Source organism: Hippoglossus stenolepis, chromosome 15 (genome assembly GCF_022539355.2).
Source record: "Hippoglossus stenolepis isolate QCI-W04-F060 chromosome 15, HSTE1.2, whole genome shotgun sequence".
NCBI lineage: Eukaryota > Metazoa > Chordata > Actinopteri > Pleuronectiformes > Pleuronectidae > Hippoglossus > Hippoglossus stenolepis.
This window is the reverse complement of record NC_061497.1, coordinates 24,116,113-24,140,732: the sequence shown is the minus strand read 5'-3', so window position 1 is coordinate 24,140,732 and position 24,620 is coordinate 24,116,113. Positions and strand designations below refer to the sequence as shown.

Below are 24,620 nucleotides of genomic sequence, written 5' to 3'. Positions count from 1 at the left end.
TGACCTATGTCAGTATGTAAATATGATTATTATTATTTTTGAAACAGGAGCAAGTGAAAAACCTCTGAAAGAAAAGAAAACATGTATTTCAAACTTTAGAACTGAAACCATCGATCAATAAAGAACTGAAACAAAATGATTTATGATTATTTTTGATTGAGTTGATTTCTTCACTGAAAACCAGGTGGTCGAAAAGAGTAATGCACCTTTAAGAGTAAATGACAACGTGCTGCTCTGAGAGGAAACTGAACATCTTCACTTCTTCACAGAACTCTGTCGTCATGGGTTTTCTTGTGCAGAGATCGGATCAGTTTCCGAAGAGTAGTGGTTATCACGTTGTCATCACACGTGAAAGGTCTCCGTTTTTTCTACCCACACCCTGCATGTCGTGACCTGACTGTAGGTTGGCTGCAGGGTTTTTATCACCACTTCCACCATCAGTTTGCTCAAAGAGCGAAGAATCCACCATAAGAGAAACATCACGGACTGTGGAACGCTGCAGCCAGTGAATGACTTGGTTGAACCCAAGCATGTGGTGTGGAATGCAAAGTAAAGGAGCCCCAGCACAGAGCCTTGGGGCACACCGGTGGTGACAGAATGGGGTAAAGACTTGTGGAGTCGTTGCTCTGAGTGTTTTGAATTAACGAGGGTTTGACATAAGTTGTATTCAGACGTGAACTCCGTAGAATGTCTGGAGTCTGAACTCTTTTCCACAGTTTCCACTCTTTTCCATGGGGGCAGCAGGTTGGCTTCGGAGCGTCTCACTCAGACTATTAAATTCACACATATTGTCCCGGGGAGAAAACCTGGAGGATGTTCGCAGTTCAGTGCTTTTCTGAAATCAGCTAAACGGTACGATATCATCGGCAGTCGATCGATTGAGTGGGCGTGGTCATGGTAGTGACTTTCACGGCCTGTATGGTGGACAGAACCACCACGTTGGGGTTCGATTCCCCAACAGGGAGTAAAACTGTTGTTATTCTAATTACCAACAATCCTACAACTCATGTTGATGCAACCCATCAACATGAGTGCTGACAGTTCCCAGATAGTCTAGAGTTATATGCTGTGTTTCTATACTGCGAAACATGGCCTCTGAAATTATAGATTATATAATATATAATATATATATATATTATATTAATTGGTGGATTGATAATTGATAACCGTGTGTCTTCTGCAGAGCAGTGACATGACATCGTTGTGACTAACAGCCCTCTTCTTATTGGGTCGCTGTGGTCACATGGTTTTAGTTAATAGTTTTATTAAAATATAAATATATGACAAAAATAAAGAAATGTATTTAAAATATTTTTAAAACTAATTATTTTCGAATAAACTGTAAAGTCCGTGAATGCACCATGAAAACACCAGACAGTCCGCGAAGGCACCGCGTCAGCTGCGTAGCCCTACGTCAGTGACGCAGCTGTCACGTGATTACGTGCCCAGAAACAAACATGGCGCCGCGAAATCCCAGTGATCTGTGCTGTGAGTGGTTTTCTACTGGTTTCCCTGTGTTCGCTGCTGTTTCCACCAACTGGGGAAGTTACAACCCGTTAGAGACGTGGTTTGATTCCGTCCCACAGTTTGATTCCGAGCGGAAGTGACGCTGGCTCGTGTCTCGCGTGTTTCTGTCTCGTCCTCAGTTGCTTCCTCGTCACTCGATGTGTTTCTGACGTTCAGGCTCATTTCACCTGAAGCTGAAGATTCGAACCCTGAAACTCGAGATGTGATTTAACACGTAAAGATTTCACCTGGATTCACTTGTTTCGTGTCTCTGACTCTTGAACTCACAACAGAGGCTGGTGTGTTGTGGTCGAGCCTCCGGACAGATGAGAGGAGGAAGAGGAGGACACTCTTCATCATCATCATTATTATCTTCATCAGGTAAACACTCTTCATCTTCATCATCAGGTAAACTGACTGTATCTGCTGTTTAACACTGGAGGAAGCTTCTCTGGACCCTGAGGTCTTCACTGTGATTATTAGAACAGAAGCAGATCTGGTGTCACGTCAGGGTTCAGATCAGATCTGTCACTCACAACGTGTGAGTGACAGATCTGAGCTGTAGAACTCACACAAGGCGTTAAAAGAAAAGCATCTTGTGTATTTTCAGTCTTTGTGTTGAAGTCTCTCAGGAGCAGAACAGAATGTCTGTGAGGAAACAAATCGTCCAGGAGGCGACGAACGTCCCCACGGAAATCATCATCGACGACAACACACAGGAGCTGGAGTCTGGGGACGACCGGGAGGGGAAGGTAGAGGACTGAGAAGAACCTGAGACCATTAGAGATCTGAGAAGAACCTGAGACCATTAGAGAACTGAGAAGAACCTGAGACCATTAGAGAACTGAGAAGAGGACTGAGAAGAACCTGAGACTATTAGAGAACTGAGAAGAACCTGAGACCATTAGAGAACTGAGAAGAGAACTGAGACCATTAGAGAACTGAGAAGAACCTGAGACCATTAGAGAACTGAGAAGAAACTGAGACCATTAGAGAACTGAGAAGAACCTGAGACTATTAGAGAACTGAGAAGAACCTGAGACCATTAGAGAACTGAGACATTAGAGAACTGAGAAGAACCTGAGACTATTAGAGAACTGAGACATTAGAGAACTGAGAAGAACCTGAGACCATTAGAGAACTGAGAAGAACCTGAGACCATTAGAGAACTGAGAAGAACCTGAGACTATTAGAGAACTGAGACATTAGAGAACTGAGACCATTAGAGAACTGAGAAGAACCTGAGACCATTAGAGAACTGAGAAGAACCTGAGACTATTAGAGAATTGAGAAGAACTGAGACTATTAAAGAACTGAGACTATTAGAGAACTGAAACCATTAGAGAACTGAGATTATTAGAGAACTGAGACTATTAGAGAACTGAGACTATTCTCTGCTGTCAGCTGAGACAAACACAGGCTCATTTTTAAATGTTTAAACTCTGGAGGAACCGAGTCCTTCTGGTCTAACAGGTTATAAAGAACAAAACTCTGAACTGAAGCTGTTTCTTGTTTTTCCAGGACGAGCTCTCGTCATCGCTTCTGTCGCCGCCATCAGCTCGAAACAGTCGCAGGAGAGAGCGGGAAACCCAAAGCCAACCCAAAGGTACGAAACCACAGAGTTTCAGAATAAATTCTAAACGTTTACTCCGAGTTTTAGATAAAATTTTGTGAATCTTGTAAATTTGTTTCCAGAGATGACTGAGGAGGAGATGATGGACCTGGCTCTGCGTCTGAGCGAACAGGAAGCCAGCAACACGGCGCTCCAGCTGCAGCGGGAAGAGGAGGCCATGATGAAAGCCATCGAAGAGAGCGTGAGCACGAATCCTGAGATGAATGTCATCAAGTTTGAGTTTTACCTCAAATCTGAATCTGGTTCTGCTTTTCTGATCCTTTCAAATCCTCTCATTGATTCTGTTTATAATCAGTTTGTTTGTCAGGAATGAAAAAGTGTTTTTATTTCACTCACAGAAACAAAACAGGCTTCGTGGATCCAGGTTTTTTAACCGACACGGACCCGGTTCCAAAAGGCCGCTGCCTTCAGAACCACCCTTAAATGTAATGACACGAGATTTAAAGCTTTAACTCACGGATGATTTTCCGATTGATTCATTTGTCGTCCATTTTCCTCAATAAATCAAAAATCCAGGTTCAAATTAAATCGTTGATACCAGAGTCGGTTTCAAACAAACATTTTGGAATTATTTTCTGGGCCGACCTTTCCGTGGTGTCATTCCCTTCTTCTTCTCTCGTAGATGGTCGGCCAGACTCAGCCGTGCCCGCCATCCCAGAGTCAAAGCCTCCTCGCCCACGCCTCGCTCAGACTCTGCTCCCGACGGAAGCTCCTGTGCTCAAATGGGATGAGGACGCCGTCCATCGACCAGGGAGCCTCCAAGGACGTCTGTACGCCGGAGATAGACCTGACCCAAGGTGAGTCACCGGAGAACCAACAGTCGCAAACTTCTGATTTATAATCAAACTGTGAAGAACTTAAAAATCTTCCTGTGCTTTCTTCCCAGAAACAAAAGGAGCTGGAGATGAAATAAAGAACAGGAATAAAAAGCGGAAAAGGAAAGAAGGAATTCCTCTCGAGACGTCAGACGTTTCCCAGAAGATCGACTCTCAGGCATCGCCCGGCAGCTCCCAGCCTCTGGACTCACCGCAGGTCGGACGAATCCTCCATCTTTATTTACAGTCTCTAGGAAAAATGAACAATGATTTTGCTTAATAAAATAATTTAGAATATTATTTGATGATCTGAAGAATTTCTGACCATTTCATTTATCTGAGTTTGTCGGTGTAATAGCTGCAGCTCTGTGTTTTCTCTGACTCGGCGCAGATCGACGACTCTCTGCTCTGTAAATCGCCCGTCTTCCTGTCCACTGACTGCAGGGCGTTGGTTCACGTCCCGCGGCTCAGTCAGGACCTGCTGGAAACCTGCAGAAGCTCAGGGTTTGTATTGTGCTCTCAGGACACTTGTGCCTCCCCTCGGACGTCTCTGCCCGCTCTACCCAAGAGCCCGACGTTTCCCAGAAGCCCCGGTAACCTCACGTCTTGTCCGAAGAGTCCTGTCTCTCTGCAGGGAGACGATGAAGAAACGCAGCTTACGCAGAGTCTCGAGTATTTGAGAAGTCCCGTGTTTGGCAGGAACTCTCAACGTGAGACGACTCCAAGTGCCTGCAAACCTCTCGTCAGTGTCTGTAAAAACTCAGGGTTGGAGTTCTCCTCCTCTCAGGAGAGTTTAACCTCCTCTGTGAGGACCACTTCCTGTCGGGCTCAGAGCCCCGTCTTCCCAAGGAGCCCGGCCCCTCCCCCTCCCCCAGAGAGATCACCGATCTGCGGCAGCCCCGTCTTCTCAGAGACGCACCGAGGAGCCGCTGAGCCGAGTCACGGCCCTTCTTCGAGTCCGGTGTTCGGCAGGAGTGGACGAGAGGTCAGTGATGACGAGCCGAAGACGTCTGTGGTTCCTTCAGAGGTCGAAAGGTCAAACAGGGAAGTGAGTCGAGCCGCCGGCGAGGAGTCTTCTCAGAGGCCGACGCAGGTGAGTTACTTTTATGTGTTTTGAGTTTAGAATCTTTCAGGTGAAGACTTGATTCATGATTTTTCTGTCATATTGATCTCCAGAACATCCAGACACTTTCTCACTTCCTGCTTGTTTCTCTCTTCTTCTCTGTTTTGGATCACAGCCCTGCAACCCTGACCCTCATCAGGACGACGTCAGGTCGAACATGATCACCGTGTCGTCTCTGTCAGGTACAGTGCAACGTCACACGCTCTTTATCATGAGGATGTGTTGTGTGAACATTTCTGATGCTGTCTCCTGGTTCCAGAAGATTCACAGGAGCTGGTTGAAACACCTGAAGACTTGAACGCAGCAGAGACGGAGCTGACCAGCGATATGACGCTCGTCTGGTCTGACAAGGACGAGGACGTCACGGTACAGAGTCTCTCTCTCCTCCCTCCCCTCACTTTGTGTTTATGGTTTCAAAAGCATTTTAAGAAAATACATTCTTTCTTATCGTTCCTGCGTCCGTCTGTTGCAGCCGGCAGGTTCTCCGAGCCCGGTCTTCCCAGAGGAGAGAGCTGCTGGCCGGGCAGAGGTTCAGGTTTCCTCCCTGAACCACGACTCTGCAGCTTCTCCAGGAGCAGAGCGGAGGAGCAGGTAGAGAACACACAGCCGACCTGAGAGGGTCAGAGCTCATTGATCCGACGGATCCTCTGATCACATCGATTATCAGACACATTCAAATATAATCTGACTCTTAACTGAGGTTGTGCTTTAGCTTTTCGTTTTTAATTAGTCACACAAGTTACTCTTAGAGTCAAACAGCAGTTTAGGTCATCGGTGTTGATATAAATGGCTGCAGGACGTCTGACTCCAGAATTTTCTGATCAAATCTGTTTCTGTGCAACGTCCACAAAGCAGAGTTTATTTATTTATATATTCAAACGTTCATACGTCTTTGCTTCTTTATATATAGTGATACATTCCATTCACACACTGACAGCGCAGCCGTCAGGGCAAATTTGAGGATCTGGGTTCGGGGATCAAACCTCGACCCGTTCTACCCCCTGAGTCATTCCATACACGTAAACGCTGTACACCAAGGTGTCCTGTCAGCAACGCACCGGACTAACCAACAGAATCCATGTTCCTGCAGCTCCGCAGAGCGACAGCTCCAGCCCGTCAGCAGCGGGGGGGCGGGTGCTCCGCCTGCAGCCGGGCCGACGGTTCAGTACTACTGGGGGGTTCCCTTCTGTCCCCGGGGCCTGGACCCAGACGCCTACACTCAGGTGATCGGTTTCATTCAGAGTAAAGTTACAATCAATAGTTGATCAACAGAAATTCATTGATTATCAAAATTGTTTCCAATTAAGCAAAAATGTCAAGTGTTTGTTAAATGTGAGGATTTATTCTTCTCATTGTTTCACGTCATTAACTGAGAATTTGAAAACGTTGAAATATTGATCATCAGTATGAGTGTGATGATAATTTCTCTGTGTTTTGAATCATGACAGAAATTAAGGATTTTCACAGACGAGAGACTAAAGTGATGAAATGAACCAATTTACTTAATGTCTGTATATGTTGAAATCCTCACAAAGATATTCTCTCTCTCAGGTGATCCTGGCTCAGATGGACGTTTACGACAAGAGTCTGAAACAGGCTCAGCGGCGTCTGCTGAGGAAGGCGCCGTGGGGGGACGCCGTCCTGCCACAGCCTGAGGTACGACCGGGATGTTAAATGACACATATTCTGTTCATCTTAAGGTTTAACGTTTTAAAATCAGTCTTATTACTTCCAAATGTTTTCATGCTCTAATGTTTATAAAACCCTGAATGAAGGAATCACTGACCTCAGACTGTCCATCGCTGCTGCTCCTCCTTTCAGCCTCGGTCTCAAACTCTTGGTTTTAGCTCCTGTTTCTTTATGTTTGAAATAAAATGACTGAACTGATCTTTTCTTCCCAGAGATCTCCTTCACCTGAGTCGTCTGCTGAGTCTCCTCAACGTCTTGTTCCTCGAAGGTAAAACTCCTCCTGTGGTTCAGTTCAATAAGAAACTGGTCACAGTGTAGAATTCATTTATTCACATGACGTAAAAAAAGCTTCTTTCAAACACAAACCATGTGATGAAGACGTAGCATCATCATCATCATCATCATCAGGGTCACGCTGCAGATTCAAGTTGTTTTCAGACCTGAACTGAAGCTCTGACATGTTCCTGACATGTTCCTCACATGTTCCTCACATGTTCTGGAGGTTCTGTCTGTGAGAACAAATGTCAGTCTGGAGATTTTCTGGATCTTCTCCTGCAGCCTCCTAATAAAATGTGTGTAACATGTCCTCGTGAGTCCATGTGAGGAAACAGCAGGACAATGTGTGGAAGCTTCCCAGTGAGTGAGTGGACGTGTTGATGAGGTTTCTAACACGTGACGGACGTGAAGCTGGAAGAACTCAAACATCTCAGGATGAAGAAGAGGAGCCGTACACGTAGAAGACGAAGACGTCCACTTGGAAACACGAGGAGGTTCCAGATCTTCTGGTGATGAGGGCCGACGCCGGTGTGGATGAGCTGTAAACAACAACACTGATCTTTCCACAGCAGAGTTTATACGTCATGTCCCGCCTCCTGCTGCTCTACAGGCTCCGCCCCTGCTGCTCTACAGGCTCCGCCCCTCGCCTGATGTTCCCACATGTTCCTGTTTGAACGAGTCGGACCCGACAACCTGCTGCTGCTGCTTCACAAACACTAAATATATATATAGATATAATTTTCTGGAGTTCACGAAAACAGCTTCAGAGAAACTAAACACTTGTCTACCTGCAGTAACGTCTGTTTTCCACTTGGTGTCAGTACTAACTGTGACCAGACTTCTGCTCAGTTTGTTTTAACTCAACAAACTTCTGTCTTTCCTTCCCTCTCTTTTCTCTCGGCTGCGTCTGAACTACGACGACTTTCCTCACGTTTCCAGACGAGGTATCAGGTTGAGGAAGAAAAACCAGAGTCAGGAGTCTCCTCCAGCTGAGGCAGAGGAGGAGGGAGCGGAGCAGAGGGAAGGAGAGGAAGAGGAGGAGGCAGCGAAGCAGAAGAGGGAGGGAGGAGAAGAAGGACAGATGGATACTGACGACTGTGACGTTTGTCCAGGTACTGAAACATCTCACTTCAACTGACGACTCATTAAGATAAACGACAGTCTCACTTTCATAAACTCATGATTTGAAGTTGTTCGTCAGTCGTTTGACAACAGACACATTCTGACTCTGACAACTGATGATTAGATTTTGGTGGTTGAAGGTCAAAGGTCACTGTGACCTCCTGAAGTCCAAACGTCCATCTGCTGGAAAACGTTATGACTCTTGACACTGATGTGACGACTGTTAAATGTTTTTCTTTTACTTCCAACAACAGAAACTCAACTGAGTAACAACGATGACGATGAAACACAAGATATGATGATTGACGCTGGAGCAGAGGTGAGTACAATAAAGATCTCAACTTTCTCTTCTCCTTTTTAATTTTAGATTTTAAATATGCTTCTGTTTCCCTGCAGCCCCGCCCTGAACGTCCGGATCTCCCTGAGGTCCAGATGATTCCTCGAGACGATCCTCCAGCTGCGGTCGAGCCGCCGCCGCCGCAGGAGGGAAAGGAGGAGATGGAGGTGGACGGTGAGCTTGAGCGCTTAACGAAGAGAAAACCTTTTATTTAGCATTGATAGTTGATTAATATTACTAATGTATAATTTTTATATAATAATATTTGCGTTTTCAGCCGCAGTCTGTGGCCCAAAGGAGGGAAACGTCCCTGTCGGCGGCGCTGATGCTGGACGTCCACATAAGAAAGGGGAGGAGGAAAAGGAGGACGGCGTGGATCCAGATGTGGAGGAGACGAAGGTCAGAGGGCTGCAGAGGCCGAAGTCTCCAGAAGTGGAGCCTGGCGCCGCCCCCCCGAGTCCTGAAGCCTGCGTGGACTGTCCCATCTGTCAGGGGTCCTTCCCGGTGACGAAGATCGAGTGGCACGCGGCGTACTGCGACGGAGAGGTGGCCGTGCTGGACGAGAGGGAGCCCGGAGGTGAGAGAATCTCTCCTTCATCACAGGAAGCAAATCTGTCTCTAATAACGTCTCATATCAAACTGTACCAGTTATTTTATTCCTTTCATCGGTCAGTTGCTTTTCTATTTACCCTCGGACATCCTCAGTTTGTTTAAAGTGATGTCAGTTTCCTCTGCTGCGTTGCGTCTTTCCTTGTCAGGAAGTGACTTCTTGTCTAGTTTACGTTGTGTCGATGGTTTAAAGTGCGTCTCTCCACTTTAGTGTCGTCGAAGCCTCGAAGGAAGAGACGGAGAGCAGAGGTCGCTGAAGCCGAGGAGACAAACGACTCCGTCAGCAGCAGCAGGTAAACGCAGCCTGTGGATCTGACCTGGACCCGCTCCGTGTTTATCTGTGTTTAACTGTTCATCTGTAATTCAGTTTACTTTGTCTCATGTTCTGCAGGAACCAAGAGAAATGCTTCATCTGTCAGAAGAAGTTTTCTCTGAGAGAATACAACCGACACACTGAGCTGTGCCTCCAGCGCCGAACCTTGAAGTCTGAAACCGTGAGTCTGGTTATCGCTGAGGATCCAAACGACAGCAGCGGCAACAGAACAGAAACAAACTGACGACTGGTGACGACGATGTTGTTGTTCATCAGAATCCTGCGACAATGAAGTCATTACTTATTGACGCGTATACTTTGTGCAGAGTAGAGTCCGACAGTGTATTTTTCTTTTCCCGACGAGCTCAGTGTATGTTGAACTGTTTAATAAAGTTTCTCTCTGTTATATTTCTGACTCTCCAGAGAGGAAATCTGCTCTCAGCTCTGGAACAAACAGAAAACAGAGGATCAGGTGAGTCTCTGCATCTTCTTCAAAGTTTCTCCAGGTTCAGTTCTCACACGAGTCTGTTTGCTTCAGGCTGCATCCACATCACAACGCTCAAGTTTAAAACAAGTTTATAAAACTAAAATAGAAAAAAACATATATTTAACTTTAATTAAATCTATTCTGCATCATTTGTTCTGTAAAATAAAGTTTTCATATCATCAAACATAAATGAAGAATCTTTTATCGGCCAAACGATAAATCGGTTTCGTTCCGATCTTAGATTTCCTGGTTCACAGGTCAAACTCTCAGATCATGATCGACTTCCAGAAGTGTTGTTGCAGCCTGAGACGAGAATAAATCTTATTGACGGACGTATTGTTGTTTTGTTTTGTTTTCAGAAGCCGGGCCGTCAGGAACCAGAATCCAGCCGGAGTAAGAAAACTTAGAGACGTGATCTATTAATAAAGATATTAAAGTATTATTAAAGAAGTATTATTAAAGCTCATTTAACGTTGTTCAGTTCAAATGTGTAAAACGTGTTAAACAGTAACGAGGCAGCAGCTGAATTAAACAGGAAGTTGAGTTTCAGCTGGTTTCATGTTGGCGTTTGTCACTTCACGTTTAGAGAGGTCATCGACCTGCGGGACGACGACGATGAAGAGGAGGACGGCGTGCGAGCGTTGAGCATCAGCAACTCTCCCATCAGATCCTTCACCCCCATCTCAGAGGCCACCGGCTGCCTCATCGACTTCAGGAGGCAGCAGCGAGCCAAGAAGCCGAGCCACAGACGGAGATGAGGACGAGCTCGAGAGGACAAACGTCTCCAGGACTGAAAACATCAGAAACCAGAGCCTTAAATAGAACCTGCAGATTTATCAGGTCGGACGTGAAGTGACAATGAAGACGAGAGACTTTTCCTCCTGATGGATTTTTAAGCAGGTGAACGTCTCAATGTGGAAAAATCAAATTTCTGTGCCACTCTGTGTTTTTTGTGTTTCTGTTTTGCGTTGAAGATGTTTGTGTCAACCTCCGTCTGTCCAACAGAAGCATCCACACACCACCCTGATCTGAAAGGTCTCCCCCACGTCTGAGCACATTTACATGAATTTTCATGCTCACAGTTATCAAACAGCGTGGACCAGTTTTTAAAATCATCCTCAAGAAACCTTTTACTGTACCTGTTGTTTTCTTTTGTCATTTTCTGTCTATGACCTTTAACCTGTATCTGCACTTTAGACTGAATTTGCCAGTTGTGTGACTCAGAAGTAAAGTCACTGTGATGCACTGAAACAAACATGTCGGCTCCTTGACGGACGACGTCTGACGACACGGCACCGGCTCGTTGTCTCAACTGTAGAACCTCAGACGATCTCCTGTGTCATCACATCTCGGCTGCAAACCGTCGACCTGAGGTTTCCTGTGAGACTCTGTCACAACGTTCGGTTTCATCAACCGCGTCAAAGACAAAGAAACGAAGAACAATCATCACGCGTGAATCTGAACCTTCATTTACCTCAGGACTCAAAGTGGGACAGACTCTGTCCAGGACATCAAGTGTCTCCGCTATAAGTCAAACACAGTCACTGCGAATAAACTCAGTAAATAACACTTTCTAATAATTAAGATACAGATTTACTGGATATTGTCCTGTAACCTGCCGTCAGTTGTTTGTAGAATCTAATTTGTTCGGAGCAGTTCAAGAGAATTCATCAACTCAAGTGATCAAAAGTCCAGAATCAAATAAATCCACTCGTCTGAAGATTCTTTGTAGATTTTGAGTTTGTCTTTTTTATAATTGTTTTTAAAATGTAATTTTTTAATTTAATAGCTACAAATGTCAATAAAAAATATGATTAAAACATTTTTAACACAACACGATACAACACTTGAGTTATTTGGTTTTCATCAATCAATAAAAACTAGAATAATCTTTTTCTGTTGGACACAGAAACAAGTCACTGAAGAGTTTTGTCATGAGTTTATTTTAAAAGTCCACATCCTCTGCTGGTGATGATTGACACTTTGTACATTTAATGATATTTTACTATAATAAAGTCAGAGTGAAGTTCAGCCCAGTGACGTCAGAGGGCTCTCTTTTAGATCCGATCCAGGATCCGCTCCCGGATCTTTACGGGCGGAGACAGACTCAGCTGATCCGCTTCTCCCTCCGCCTCCACCGGTCACCATCATCACCTCAGCCCGGTGTCCTCCCAGGTAACTCACCTGTCAACCACCTGTCAATCACCTGTCAACCACCTGTCAATCACCTGTGAACCACAGCATCCGGCATCTTTACGCGTCTTTACGCGTCTTTACGCGCGGCAGAGAAGTGAAGCGCATCCACGTGTTCGACAGTGACGCGCAGCAGAGGGTGTCAACTCTCTCTCTCTCTCTCTCTCTCTCTCTCTGTCTGTCTCCCCCACCCCCTTCTCTCCCTCTCTCTCTTTAAGGAAGTGAGTCTGTCAGTGAGAAGTTGTCGGACGCGCAGGACGCACAGGTGAGAGGCTTTTACTTTGAAAAGACTGATTTTAACATGATGAAGAGTTTTTATTGAAGCTGTTTATTCTGTCTGAGAAGTTTTGAAAACTTTTGAAAAAGAAAACTGAAGCTCCTCCTCAGTGATTCTCCTCAGACAGCAGCAGATCAGCTGCCTCTCTCTCTCCTCTGCCTCCTCTTTAACAGGGCGGCCCCTGAGCGGCCCCTGAGCGGCCCCTGAGCCCCACATTGACCCCCCCCCTGCTGTGTGAGAGCTCCTCTCTCAGGAGGCTCATGTCGATCACACCTCAGGATCTCTTGTCTCTTGCTGATGATCCGACCGGTCTGTTGTGTTTTCGCCTGCAGGCGTTTGGAGCAGGAGCCTGAACTGATCTGAGAGAAACGAGACGTTCAGACTCAGTTCTGGATCCTGGGTCCAGGTGTGTTTCAGCTGAAACACGTGCGTTCAGCTGTGACACACCTGGATCCTGGGTCCAGGTGTGTTTCAGCTGTAACACGTTCAGCTGTAACACATCTGGATCCTGGGTCCAGGTGTGTTTCAGCTATGTCACGTTCAGCTGTAACACACCTGGATCCTGGGTCCAGGTGTGTTTCAGCTTGTCATTACAGCGTCTCCAGCTGCTCGTGTTCACATCCAGCTGTTGATCCTGAGGAAACATCAGGCTCCTCACTGCTGAAGGTTCAGCTGCGTTCAGTTTCAAACTGTAAATACAGAACACGCCTCCAGTCCCTCGAATATGAAGCCAAAATATCTCTGATACGAGCGCCGCCATCTTGGGCCGATTACGTAATTTGCATTTACGACCTAAAATAGTTCGGATCCTCCGTTTCCCATTGAACCGATGGACGAATTAGACGGAGCCTCTGAGATGTGACACAAGGTCCCGAACATTCACCTCTGATTGGTGGATCTCAAACAGGCGGAGTTGAAGGTGCTGCGTCAGTTAAACATTACATGAAACCTGTCGAGGTTTTCACCACAGTTTCTTTAAAGAGTTGATGTGAAGCAGTTTCTGTTTCCTGCTCGTTTCTCTCGTCTCAGCTGTTCTGCTTCTGATCAGCTGACGTTTGAGCGTTTCTGTTTCTGTCTGTCAGATATTTCACAGTTTTAGTTTGGATCAGTCTGATGATGAAAAGCAGGTGGAAGTGAAATTCTGACTTTTTTTTCCTCTCTCACGTGTCACTGGAGTTTCCTGTTTGTGGAAAGAAAAACTTTTAAAGTCACATGATTTTATTCGACATTTGTGTTTATTGTGATTTCACTTCAGAGATCCGAGCCTTGACTTTCAGCTGAACATCAACAGGTCGTTTAAAATCTCATCACTACTGAGAAAAGTGTCTGTTCCTCACATGAAGGCACCATCTTCACTGAGATCTACAAAATCCACATTTCTAACTGCATTCCAGGAACGTCTGAGCGGAGGCGTCGCGTGTAAAATACAACCAGCTCCGCTCAGGTGGTCGAGAGTTTAATTAATATCACCGAGAGATTTCTGCTGAGTTTTATATGTCTCGCCCTCAAAGTGGACATAAACAATATGTAAGCTAAATGCTAATGTCAGCACAAATATGCTCACAGTGAAAATACTAAAGTACTAGCGAGTATCAGAGCCAGTTAAAGGAAATAAGATCTGAGATTACAAGAAAATATGAGTAATATGAAGTATTACTACGAGAATAAAGATTCAATCTTATGAAAATAAATATGAGAATGAATTTAGTAAATTTTGTAAATTTCAAAATATCAGTTTGTCACTTGCATTAAAATGAGGAATTTTAGCATCTTGTTAAATTATACTTTAGTATAAGTTTAAGTAACAAAATACTATGTAAAATATTATGACTCTTCACATTAAATTACGACTTTATTAACGTGATATTACGAATTTATTCTCAAAATCCCTGCATTTTATTTTCTTCAATATGGCCAAAATACTCGGTGATGCTAACATGCTACTAGCAGATTAGAATAGTATGACCTGCTGGTGGCGCTAAAGGAAAAGTCAGAGGACATATTGTCCACGTTTCGGTCATTTTGTGCAAATCAACTCGTTTTCATATTTGTTGTTAATGTAAATTCTGTGTTAGATGTTTTTAAATGACACAATGACATCTAGCGCCATTAAGCTAGCACAATTAATATGTTATCTGATTTCAGAAACAAGAGTTTTTAAAGAGGAGTAGCAGTAGTAGTTATATTACATTATATTATGTTATATTATTGAATGTGTTTTGTCATTTGTGTGATCTGACTCTTTCCATCTTTTCTCCAGATGAGCGACTCGGCACCAAACGGTGACAACATCTCTCAGGTTTCTAAAAAGGCCAAGATGAGCGGAGAGCGAGATCAACTTCACCTGGATGGAATCCCTCCACACACACTCACTGAGGTACACACACACACACACACACACACACACACACACACACACACACACACTCACTGGGTACACTCACACACACACACACACACACACACACACTCACTGAGGTACACACACACACACACACACACACACACACACACACTCACTGAGGTACACACACACACACACTCACTGAGGTACACTCACACACACACACACTCACTGAGGTACACACACACTCACACACACACACACACTCTCTCACACACACACACACTCACACTCACTATACACACACACACACACACACACACACACACACACTCAACACACACACACACTCACTGAGGTACACACACACACACACACACACACACACACACACACATCCAGGGCCGTTGCAACAAGGTATTATTATTATTATATTTCATGTCAACAGCCTCAAACAGTCGGATCAGTGGATGTTTGTTGACATGAACATAAACCTCTCATCTCCTTTATAATCTCCTCCTCCTCCTCCTCCTCCTCCTCCTCCTCCTCCTCCTCCCCCCTCTCCTCCTCCCTCCTCCCTCCTCTCTTCTCTCTCCTCCCTCCTTTTTTTCCCTCCTCCTCCCTCCTCCTCTCCTCTTCCTCCTCCTCCTCCTCCTCTCCTCCTCCTCCTCTTCCTCCTCCTCTTCTCCTCCTCCTCCTCCTCTTCCTCCTCCTCCTCTTCCTCCTCCCTCTCCTCTTCCTCCTCCTCCTCCTCCTCCTCCTCTTCCTCTCTCTTCCTCCTCCTCTCCTCCTCTTCCTCCTCTCCTCCTCCTCCTCTTCTCCTCCTCCTCTTCCTCCTCCTCTTCCTCCTCCTCCTCCTCCTCCTCTCCTCCTCTTCTCCTCCTCCTCCTCCTCCTCTTCTTCTCCTCCTCCTCCTCCTCTTCCTCTTCCTCTCCTCCTCTTCCTCCTCCTCCTCCTCTCTTCCTCTTCCTCTTCCTCCTCCTCCTCCTCCTCTTCCTCCTCTTTCTTCTTCTCCTCCTCCTTTTCCTCCTCCTCCTCCTCCTCCTCCTCCTCCTCCTCCTCCTCCCTCCTCCTCCTCTCTCCCTCCTCCTCCTCCTCCTCCTCCTCTTTCTCCTCTTCCATATTCTCGGTACTTTTCCACAGACGTGTTCTTTCAGGTCTCGATGTTTCTCTCCTTCGTGTGAAACCTGATTGTTCGGCCTCGCCCTCTCTCCACGCCGCCGTGTCACAACACGCTTGTTCCTGTTGGTCGTCACAGATGAGGGCGTGGCCGACTTCATTCCAGCATCATGACTGTGATCTAATGAAGGTCATGGTTCAACCTGCAGCGTGAAATAAGAAGGATGAAGAGCAGCCAATCAGAGTCCAGGAGGGGCTGAATATTCCTGCTCAGATTATTGATCCAAACACTTCAAACCAGGATTTTTCTCTTTAACAGAGTTTAACCACCGTGACGGGAAAACAGTCGTATGAATCAGTTTTCTTTCAAACCGGCGTTTAGGACTCTTCTGGAAGTGACATCAGTTTTCTAATGAAATCAGAAAACCCTCCGATGTGTCGTTTTCAAGATGATGATGAACAACAAGTTTTTAGTTCACCTGCACAAACTGAGACAAAAATATTCAAATCGTGAGGCCACATTATTTCATTTGACTGGTTCCAGAAAATGTCCAGAGACACTGACTCAGACATTTGTTCTCACATCCAGAACCTCCAGAGCATGTGAGGAACATGTGAGGAACATGTGAGGAACATGTGAGGAACATGTGAGGAACATGTGAGGAACACGTCTGATCCTCTTTCAAATAAAGCATTTAAACTGTCACTTCATACAAAGGTTCTTTGTCCAGTTCTCCTGATCATAAATCCATCCATGATGCTGTTTAAACTAAAAACCTGTTGATGTCGGACTCTGGTCTGAGAAGGTTGTGTTCAGACATGGGGGGGGCACGATGCAGCCAAAGAAAACAATCACACAAACACACTGAGGAAACTGAGTGTTTCAACATGAAGATTCCATCTGATGTGATCTCGTGTTGAAACTCGACTTTACACACACACACACACACACACACACACACACACACACACACACACACACACACACACACACACACACACACACACACACACACACACACACACACACACACACACACACACACACGGCAGGCAGAGATAAGGAGGAGAAGACGTGCACCTCCTGTGTATCTGGAGGCCTCCGCACCTCCACTCCCTCAGCGTTTCTTTCTACCTCTGTGAGGACCGGTCTGAAGCTGCTGTCACTTCTCACTTGTTTTAATAGATTCATCTTCAGTAGAAAAAGTCACAATAAGGTTTAGTCTGAGTCAAGGTTAGATTTAACTTGTGTTTCTACACACACACACTCGTCCCACACATATTTCACAAAGTGCTCAGGGTGTGTGTGTGTTTACATCATGTGTGTGTTTGCTCTGGATTATTCTGGATCCTGAAGGTTTTACACAAACATCAACAGAGTATTAAGAAGGGCGGAGCCCCGGGTATCAAACATGGTGTTTTTAAAAACAGACGTAGACTCCGGGTCCAGAAAGTGAAGCCTGGAACCTGTCTCCTGTGTAGTGACCAGCAGGGGGCGACTCCTCTGGTAGTTTCTATAGAAGTCTATGAGAAAGTGACTCCACTTCTCACTTTGTAACGTCAGTAAACATTAACGAGTTTAGTTTAGTTTAGTAAATTATGATCATTTAGAGCAGGGGTGGGCAAACTGTTTGACTCGCGGGCCACAATGGGTTCTAAGATTTGACAGAGGGGCCGGGAACAGATGGATGAGTGTTTGTGTGAACTAATATAAATGACATGTACAAATCATTACATGAAAGGATTTGGCCTTTAACAGGTAGCAAAGCATTTATTTGCAAGGCAATTTAACAAATTGCATGAACATGAACAATACAAAAAAATGTCGTAACGTGACTGATCAAACATCTGAGGCCTGCGCCCAAACCAATGACCTCACTTGAACTTCTTTATTATCTACATTAACAGGTTAGAGCAGCCGCGCCGGCTGTGTGTCGGAGATTTGGCTCCAGCCTCGCTGCAGCAACACACCATCACTTTCACTTTCAGTGGGAACAGTGTTGTTGATCTCCCATTTTTGCCAGTGCATCCAAGTCTGGAGTTATTTTGGTTGTGGCAATTCTCAGGATAGATGTGAGGTGCTGATCCGTTAACTTTGATCTGTGACGGGCTTTGTAGGCGTTCATGACGCTGAATGTCTGCTCACACACATAAGTCGAGCCAAACAAAGTCGGTGCAGGGCGCCTCTATTTTTTCCGCTTGCTGCGAGCGTATAGCGCCAGGAAACACACTGAAAAATGATTTTAAACGATATAAATGACATATTTTATATGACATAAATGATCAAATATGCATCCCATACTTTGTATTCCCCTTGTTGTCCTGGAGTTTTAATTTTCCCAATTTTCCCAATCACATAATTAAATGTCCCCCTCTGCCCCCCCACTACAAGCACACAAGCAGACAGACAGAGAGAGAAAGAGAGGGGGGGGGGCTATGAAGACCATCATTTACCCCCGAACCCCGACATTCAACGGGTACAACAACAAGCGGAGAAAGCAGAATCGCGGGCTGACCTTATATATACAGTCTATGGGGCTGACCAGCGGAGAAATGCTCGTCCCGTGTGAACCCGCCGTTTCTCAGCAATGTAAACAATAATAATATTTGGACAAGTTCGGCGGGCCGGATTAAAAAGCCCAACGGGGGCCGTACTTTGCCCACGTCTGATTTAGAGTCAAACAGACCATAAAGCACCGGATGCATTAGGGGGTGGATACCACTGTGTGATTGACAGCTGGTACCGTCCAATGGGGGCAGGTGAAGGGTGTAGGTGTGTGTGTGTGTGTCCTCGAGCTCTTAGTCAGGCTCCACCCCCCCGCTCCTCCAAATATGGTTACTTCTGGTTTCAAAAAACCAAGATGGCGCTGAACACAATGTGAAGCTGAGGCTCACAAACCAGTGATGACGTCACGGTGGCTGATCCTGGATCTTTGTTCCTATTGGCTGCTCGTCTCTTCATTGAACATGTTTGTAAAGATTCATTGAAACTGGAAAATGAGCCGAGAGTTAAACGACGTGTTCGTGAACTAACTGATGCATTTTTAAATGTTCGGGTTCACAAGCTAAACGGTTGAAGAACCACTGCTTCAGTACTTCAGAAGTGAACAATACTCTGAACCTCCGTCCTGTGGCCTGAATGAAACGGCCTCAAGTAAACTTTTCTCCAGCAGCTTTGTTTCCCCGACGCAGCTCCGTCACCGCTCCACCTTTTAGTCTCAGCTGCTAAAAACTGTGTTTCCAGCGTTTAAAGGAAACGAAAACAGGAAGAGAAGTATGAATAGTTGCTGCATCTCCAGAGAGTCACAACATGTCGGACCAGGCGGGTCACTTCCTGTCGACTCGGAGACGCTTCATGTGTCTGCTCACAGGAGTTTTTATTCACGTGGAAATATACAGTTTGATTTATCGTAAAATGTTTCGATTGTGTCGGTGCAATAAGTCGACCACAGAACACAGACACACAAACTGACAAAGATAATAAATACAACCACAAAGACATAAACTCATTTTGTTACACTGACAAGATCCATATTATAAGTAAATTGAACAAAGATGTTATTGTTGCACAGATTTTAAAGCCATGAACCACAAACATGTTTCTTTACAGAAAGAATCATTTGATCGTTTCACACCAGCAAATAAAAAGTTTGTTTTTATTTCCAAACCTTCTGAACCTTTAGTTTCCTCGTTCATTTCACTGTGTTAAGTCAAAAGGACAACCTGAGTAATTTAATCATGGCTTTTATTTTGAAGTCCTGAGAGGAAACACCGCCCCCTGGTGGAGAAAGATATGAAATCCCTTCTGTCTCCTTATTCTACCACAGAATTAAATCAGTTTCAATATTTATATGACAAATATATGTTCTACATCTGTTTGTACCATCATAAATATACATTTTGTTGTTTTAATGAAAAACTACTAAATCCAAATATATGAAATAAAACAACAAATGTGAGTTAAAAAAATGAATAAATGCAGCAAAATGTTATTATTAATGAATAGATAAACTTTTACAAATCCAAAGTAAGAACAATTCCATATATTTGTCTTTTAAATTCTAGATTTTTTTACAGTTCTATGTTTGTTTATTTTAAGCAAACAGAGAAAAGGATGCTTATTATTATCGTGTCAGAATCTTTATAAAAGTTAATTATGAGCTAATAAAAATGTGTGTATCATTTATTTGTGTATATATATATATATGTGCAGGTGCAGACGTACCTGGAGCGTTTCAGTCTGTCTCTGGAGCAGCTGCAGGGCGTTTCCTCTCGGCTGAAGAAGGATCTGATCCGAGGTTTAGGGAAACACTCGCATCACAAGGCGGCCGTGAAGATGCTGCCCACGTTCGTCAGGGCCACGCCGGACGGGACGGGTAAACACTCACACACACATCCGGCAGGAAGTTCAAGTAGAAATATACACAGGAAGTTCATTTATTTTGAGTTAATGCAACTTAAGTTGTCTTTGGTTTTCATTTTCAGATCATTTCAATGTTTTAAACACGAGTTCACTTATTAAATCAACTTGATGGAGTTGAAAAGATTCAACACTTCCTCTGTCAGGAAACTTAAAATGATTTTAAATATTGTTTTTAATCCAAATATCAAGTGGTTTGATTTCTTTGAAATGATTTAAAGTATCATTACGTTCAGGGAGCTAAACTTTATGATTGTTCCTCCCGGCAGAGCGAGGCGACTTCCTGGCGCTGGATCTCGGTGGAACCAACTTCCGTGTGCTTCACGTGCGCGTGGTGGAGGAGCAGCAGTGCGTGATGAAGATGGACAGTCAGATCTGTGCCATCCCGCAGGAAATGATGCTGGGAACCGGAGAACAGGTGGGAACCGGTTTTATACACTTAAAGCAAAGAGACACGTGAGTGAAGCTGTGTTCAAACCTTCAGTGTTTGAATAACCTTCCTGTTTTCATTCGTAAACTCAGCTTTCGTTGAGTTATTTTTTCTGTGGATTTAAAAGAAACATCTGTCTCCGTCCAGCTGTTCGACCACATCGCCGCCTGCCTCGGAGACTTCCTCCACTCTCAGAAACTGAAGGGACAAACTCTTCCTCTGGGATTCACCTTCTCCTTCCCCTGTGAGCAGAAAGAAATCGACAAGGTGTCACTCAAACACACACACACACACACACACACACACACACACACACACACACACACACACACACACACACACACACACACACACAAGAGAGGAGAATGTATAAGAATAAAAGCATCACAGAAATTTAAAATATTCCTTTGTGAGGTTCAGTGTGTCGTCACTTTTCTTCTTCTTGAAGCGTTTCTGTCTTTGGTGTTAAACGTTCGAACCCCTGTGTTCACAGAGCATCTTGATCCGCTGGACCAAAGGCTTCAACTGCTCCGGCGTGGAGGGACAAGACGTAGTGCAGCTGCTGAAAGACGCCATCTACAGGAGAGCGGTCAGTGGGACGCCGAGACTCACCTCAGACATCGACTCTGTGATAAATTCACATTTCACATGAACCTGAACATTTGTTTATTAAGTGAAATCATTTCTGGATGTTTCTGATTCAGAGTCAAAACCTTGTGAAACTGTCTTTGTAGAGACGGAGGGAAAGTTTGTGTGGGCGAGTTATTCAGATTATAAATAGGAAAACATATAAATACACCTCTCTCTCTCTCTCTCTCTCTCTCTCTCTCTCTCTCTCTCTCTCTCTCTCTCTCTGCAGGACTACGACATCGGCTCGGTTGCCATGGTGAATGACACGGTGGGTACCATGATGAGCTGCGGCTACAAGGACCAGAGCTGTGAGATCGGCATGATCATCGGTAACGTAAAACAATCACAAAGACACTTAATATTGACAACACAGGGACACAAAACATCTACAAGGAGACAAAAACAATCATCAACGGACCAAATCAACAACAAAGAGAAACAAAAAGCAAATAAAGTGACAAAATGAACCGAAAGAGACACAAAAGATCATTTAGAGACAAAACATCAACAGGATTTGTTTAATGACACAAAACCTCAAAGAGACAAAAACCACCAGTAACGTCCATCGAGCCACGAACCCATGAGCAACACAAACTAGTGACTCGTTCATTTCTCGTGACTTCATCTGTCTTCCTGCTCAGGTTCTTTAATCTCGTCACAATGATCTGAACTGTTTTATTAAACATCAAGTTTTGACTGAGAATGTAAAAGTAACAAACCTCTGTTTAATCATCACGTGAATTTCCTCTGTCGTCCTTCAGGAACAGGAACTAACGCCTGTTACATGGAGGAGATGAAGAACGTGAAGCGCGTGGAGGGCGAGGACGGGCGCATGTGCATCAACACGGAGTGGGGGGGCTTCGGAGACGACGGCTCGCTCAAAGACATCCTGACAGAGTTCGACGTGATGGTGGACGAGACGTCCATCAACCCTGGAGTTCACACGTACGTACGACAGCTACGCTATGAACTGTTACTGAGCAACAGCGCCCTCTGCAGCCACTCACACTAATTAATGATTTTAAGTTAAGTTACGTTTAAGTTTGGTTTAAGTTGAGTTGGATTAAGTTTAAGTTAAGTTAAGGGTTAGGGGTTAAACCCCTAAACGATGTTTAACCTCCAGGAGAAATGACGACTTCTCGTTTCCTCGTGCAGCTTCGAGAAGATGATCAGTGGGATGTATCTGGGTGAAATCGTGCGTCTCCTGCTCGTGAAGATGACGGAGGACAAGCTGCTGTTCGATGGACGGACGTCGGACGCCCTGCGGACTCCGGGAAAATTCCAGACGAAGTTCATTTCTGAGATCGAAGAGTGAGATTTTAAATCTTCCTCCCGCTCTTTTATTTCATCAGGAGCTGTAAACGCTCCCACGTTCTTTACCGTCCTCCATCTTGTCCGTCCTCACTTCCTGCCTGTGTCTCTGCTGCAGGGAGGACGACGGCCTGGACAACGCTCAGACCATCCTGACTGAGCTCGGCCTGAAGTGGAACCCAGTGGACGTCCGCGTGGTGCGTCTGGCCTGCGACGTCGTCTCCACACGCTCGGCTCATCTCTGCGCCGCCGCCCTGGCCACCATCGTCAACCGCATCCGGGTCAACCGTGGGCTGGACCATCTGAAGACGACCGTGGGGGTGGACGGGACGGTGTACAGGAAACACCCAAAGTAAGAGACCGTATGAGGGAGAGGCGCTTTAAACAAAATCATCTGGATCGCCCCCTGGTGTCTGGCTGCAGTATAGATCATAAATCTCCTCCATGTTAACAGATGGGACATGGACCAAACCAAAAAAATCTAAGTAAACGTTAAATAAATGTTTGTTCAACTGTTTCTGATCAGTTTGGTTTTAATTCGTTATTTGATGATATAAAAAAAGGCTGAGACGTCACGATTGACAGCTGAGACTGACTCAGGATTGGTCGAGAGCGTGGTATGGGCGGGACCACGACTGCTCAGGCCTTTGAATAATAAACATTTTTCTAGATCAGTCGATTTCCGTTTATAATTTCCTCAGAAGCGATTCTGTGTGCACCATATATTCTTCCTAAATATTTATGTTTGTTATATTTATACTTGATATGTATTGTCTTCCTCCCTCTGCAGCTTCAGTGACGAGCTCCAGGCGACTGTTCGCCTCCTCGCCCCCAAGTGCAGCATCACCTTCCTGGTCTCAGAGGACGGCAGTGGGAAGGGCGCTGCCATGGTAACGGCTGTGGCTCAGCGGCTCGCTCTCCAGTCCCGGCTGTTAGAGGACAGCGACGGTGAGGTCGACGAGGAAGAGGAGGAGGACGAGGAGGAGGAGGATGGTGAATAAGAACAGATGTGGAACAGACACAACTGTTAAAATGGAAACATGAAAAGTTTAGAATTTAATATTATGTTTTATCTGGGAGTTTGTGTTCGCTTCAAATAAAAAAATCTATAATTTAACATATTATGACAAAATAAACAGCAGATACAATAAAACAGAGAAAATTTGGGGAAATCTCAAACAGCAACATTAAAATGCTGCTTTAATGAAAACATTAAAAACACATGAATCCTGTGTTAACTCTTTATTTCTCTCTGGTTATAAAACCAACTTCCTGGTATTTTTTATCTCAATCTCTGTGTTCCTGTTAAACAATGTTTTGATGACTCATGCACTCGGGGACATTTCCTCATTCTCCGTCCAATCAGAAAGCTTCTGAAATGTTTAACTTCCTGCCTGTGACTACAAATTCTGCAGGATAGGTCATAAACCCAGCCTCCTCCATGTTAGCAGATGGGACTACAAATGAAAGTGGACGTTAAATAAATGTTTCTCAAAGATGGTTTCTGTGATTTCAGGCCGTTCTTCATGTTTTCATGTTTCTGATCAGTTTGGTTTGAATTAGTTATTTGATGATATAAAAACAGGCTGAGACGTCATGATTGACAGCAGCAGGTTGTTGGGTCCGACTCGTTCACACCAACAGGAACATGTGGGGAACATTTCAGGAACACGTCAGGAACATGTCAGGAACATTTCAGGAACACGTCAGGAACGTGAGGAACATGTCAGGAACATTTCGGGAACACATCAGGAACATGTGAGGAACATGTCAGGAACATTTCAAGAGCATGTCAGGAACAAGAACATGACAGAAACATGTGAGGAACACCTAAGGAACATGTGAGGAACACTTCAGGAACATGTGAGGAACATTTCAGGAACACGTGAGGAACACGTCAGGAACATGTCAGGAACATGTCAGGAGAGGAACACGTCAGGAACACGTGAGGAACACGTCAGGAACACGTTAGGAACATGTGAGGAA

The 24,620-nt window shown here is 44.9% G+C and overlaps 2 protein-coding genes across 6 annotated transcripts; both read left to right on the top strand.

Annotated features, from left to right (window-relative positions):
• Positions 1-1,400: 1,400 nt before the first annotated feature.
• uimc1 (ubiquitin interaction motif containing 1) lies at positions 1,401-11,749 on the top strand. 4 transcript variants are annotated; one of them, XM_047343610.1, is made up of 24 exons: positions 1,401-1,488; positions 1,800-1,887; positions 2,131-2,258; positions 3,028-3,112; positions 3,202-3,320; positions 3,478-3,564; positions 3,762-3,936; positions 4,026-4,171; positions 4,346-5,047; positions 5,193-5,259; positions 5,340-5,443; positions 5,550-5,668; positions 6,168-6,300; positions 6,629-6,733; positions 6,979-7,034; positions 7,982-8,154; positions 8,419-8,483; positions 8,561-8,675; positions 8,779-9,078; positions 9,322-9,403; positions 9,502-9,604; positions 9,847-9,895; positions 10,270-10,303; positions 10,497-11,749. In XM_047343610.1, exons 2-24 carry the CDS (start codon positions 1,833-1,835, stop codon positions 10,666-10,668), a joined length of 3,174 nt encoding a protein of 1,057 aa, XP_047199566.1. In that variant the 5' UTR covers positions 1,401-1,488; positions 1,800-1,832; the 3' UTR covers positions 10,669-11,749. The 4 variants fall into 4 exon arrangements, with proteins under 4 accessions (XP_047199566.1, XP_047199565.1, XP_047199568.1 ...); XM_047343609.1 differs by having other exon boundaries at positions 5,337-5,443; XM_047343611.1 differs by having other exon boundaries at positions 1,447-1,488; positions 2,117-2,258; positions 5,337-5,443.
• Positions 11,750-11,987: 238 nt separating this feature from the next.
• LOC118122591 (hexokinase-4) lies at positions 11,988-24,134 on the top strand. 2 transcript variants are annotated; one of them, XM_035179406.2, is made up of 12 exons: positions 11,988-12,085; positions 12,322-12,368; positions 14,641-14,757; positions 20,057-20,219; positions 20,533-20,681; positions 20,841-20,960; positions 21,187-21,282; positions 21,553-21,652; positions 22,085-22,268; positions 22,479-22,634; positions 22,753-22,986; positions 23,425-24,134. In XM_035179406.2, the coding sequence occupies exons 3-12, from the start codon at positions 14,641-14,643 to the stop codon at positions 23,633-23,635; spliced, it is 1,530 nt and encodes a 509-aa protein (XP_035035297.2). In that variant the 5' UTR covers positions 11,988-12,085; positions 12,322-12,368; the 3' UTR covers positions 23,636-24,134. The 2 variants fall into 2 exon arrangements, with proteins under 2 accessions (XP_035035297.2, XP_035035298.2); XM_035179407.2 differs by lacking the exon at positions 11,988-12,085 and adding an exon at positions 13,636-13,824 and having other exon boundaries at positions 12,336-12,368.
• The last annotated feature ends 486 nt before the right edge of the window (positions 24,135-24,620 follow it).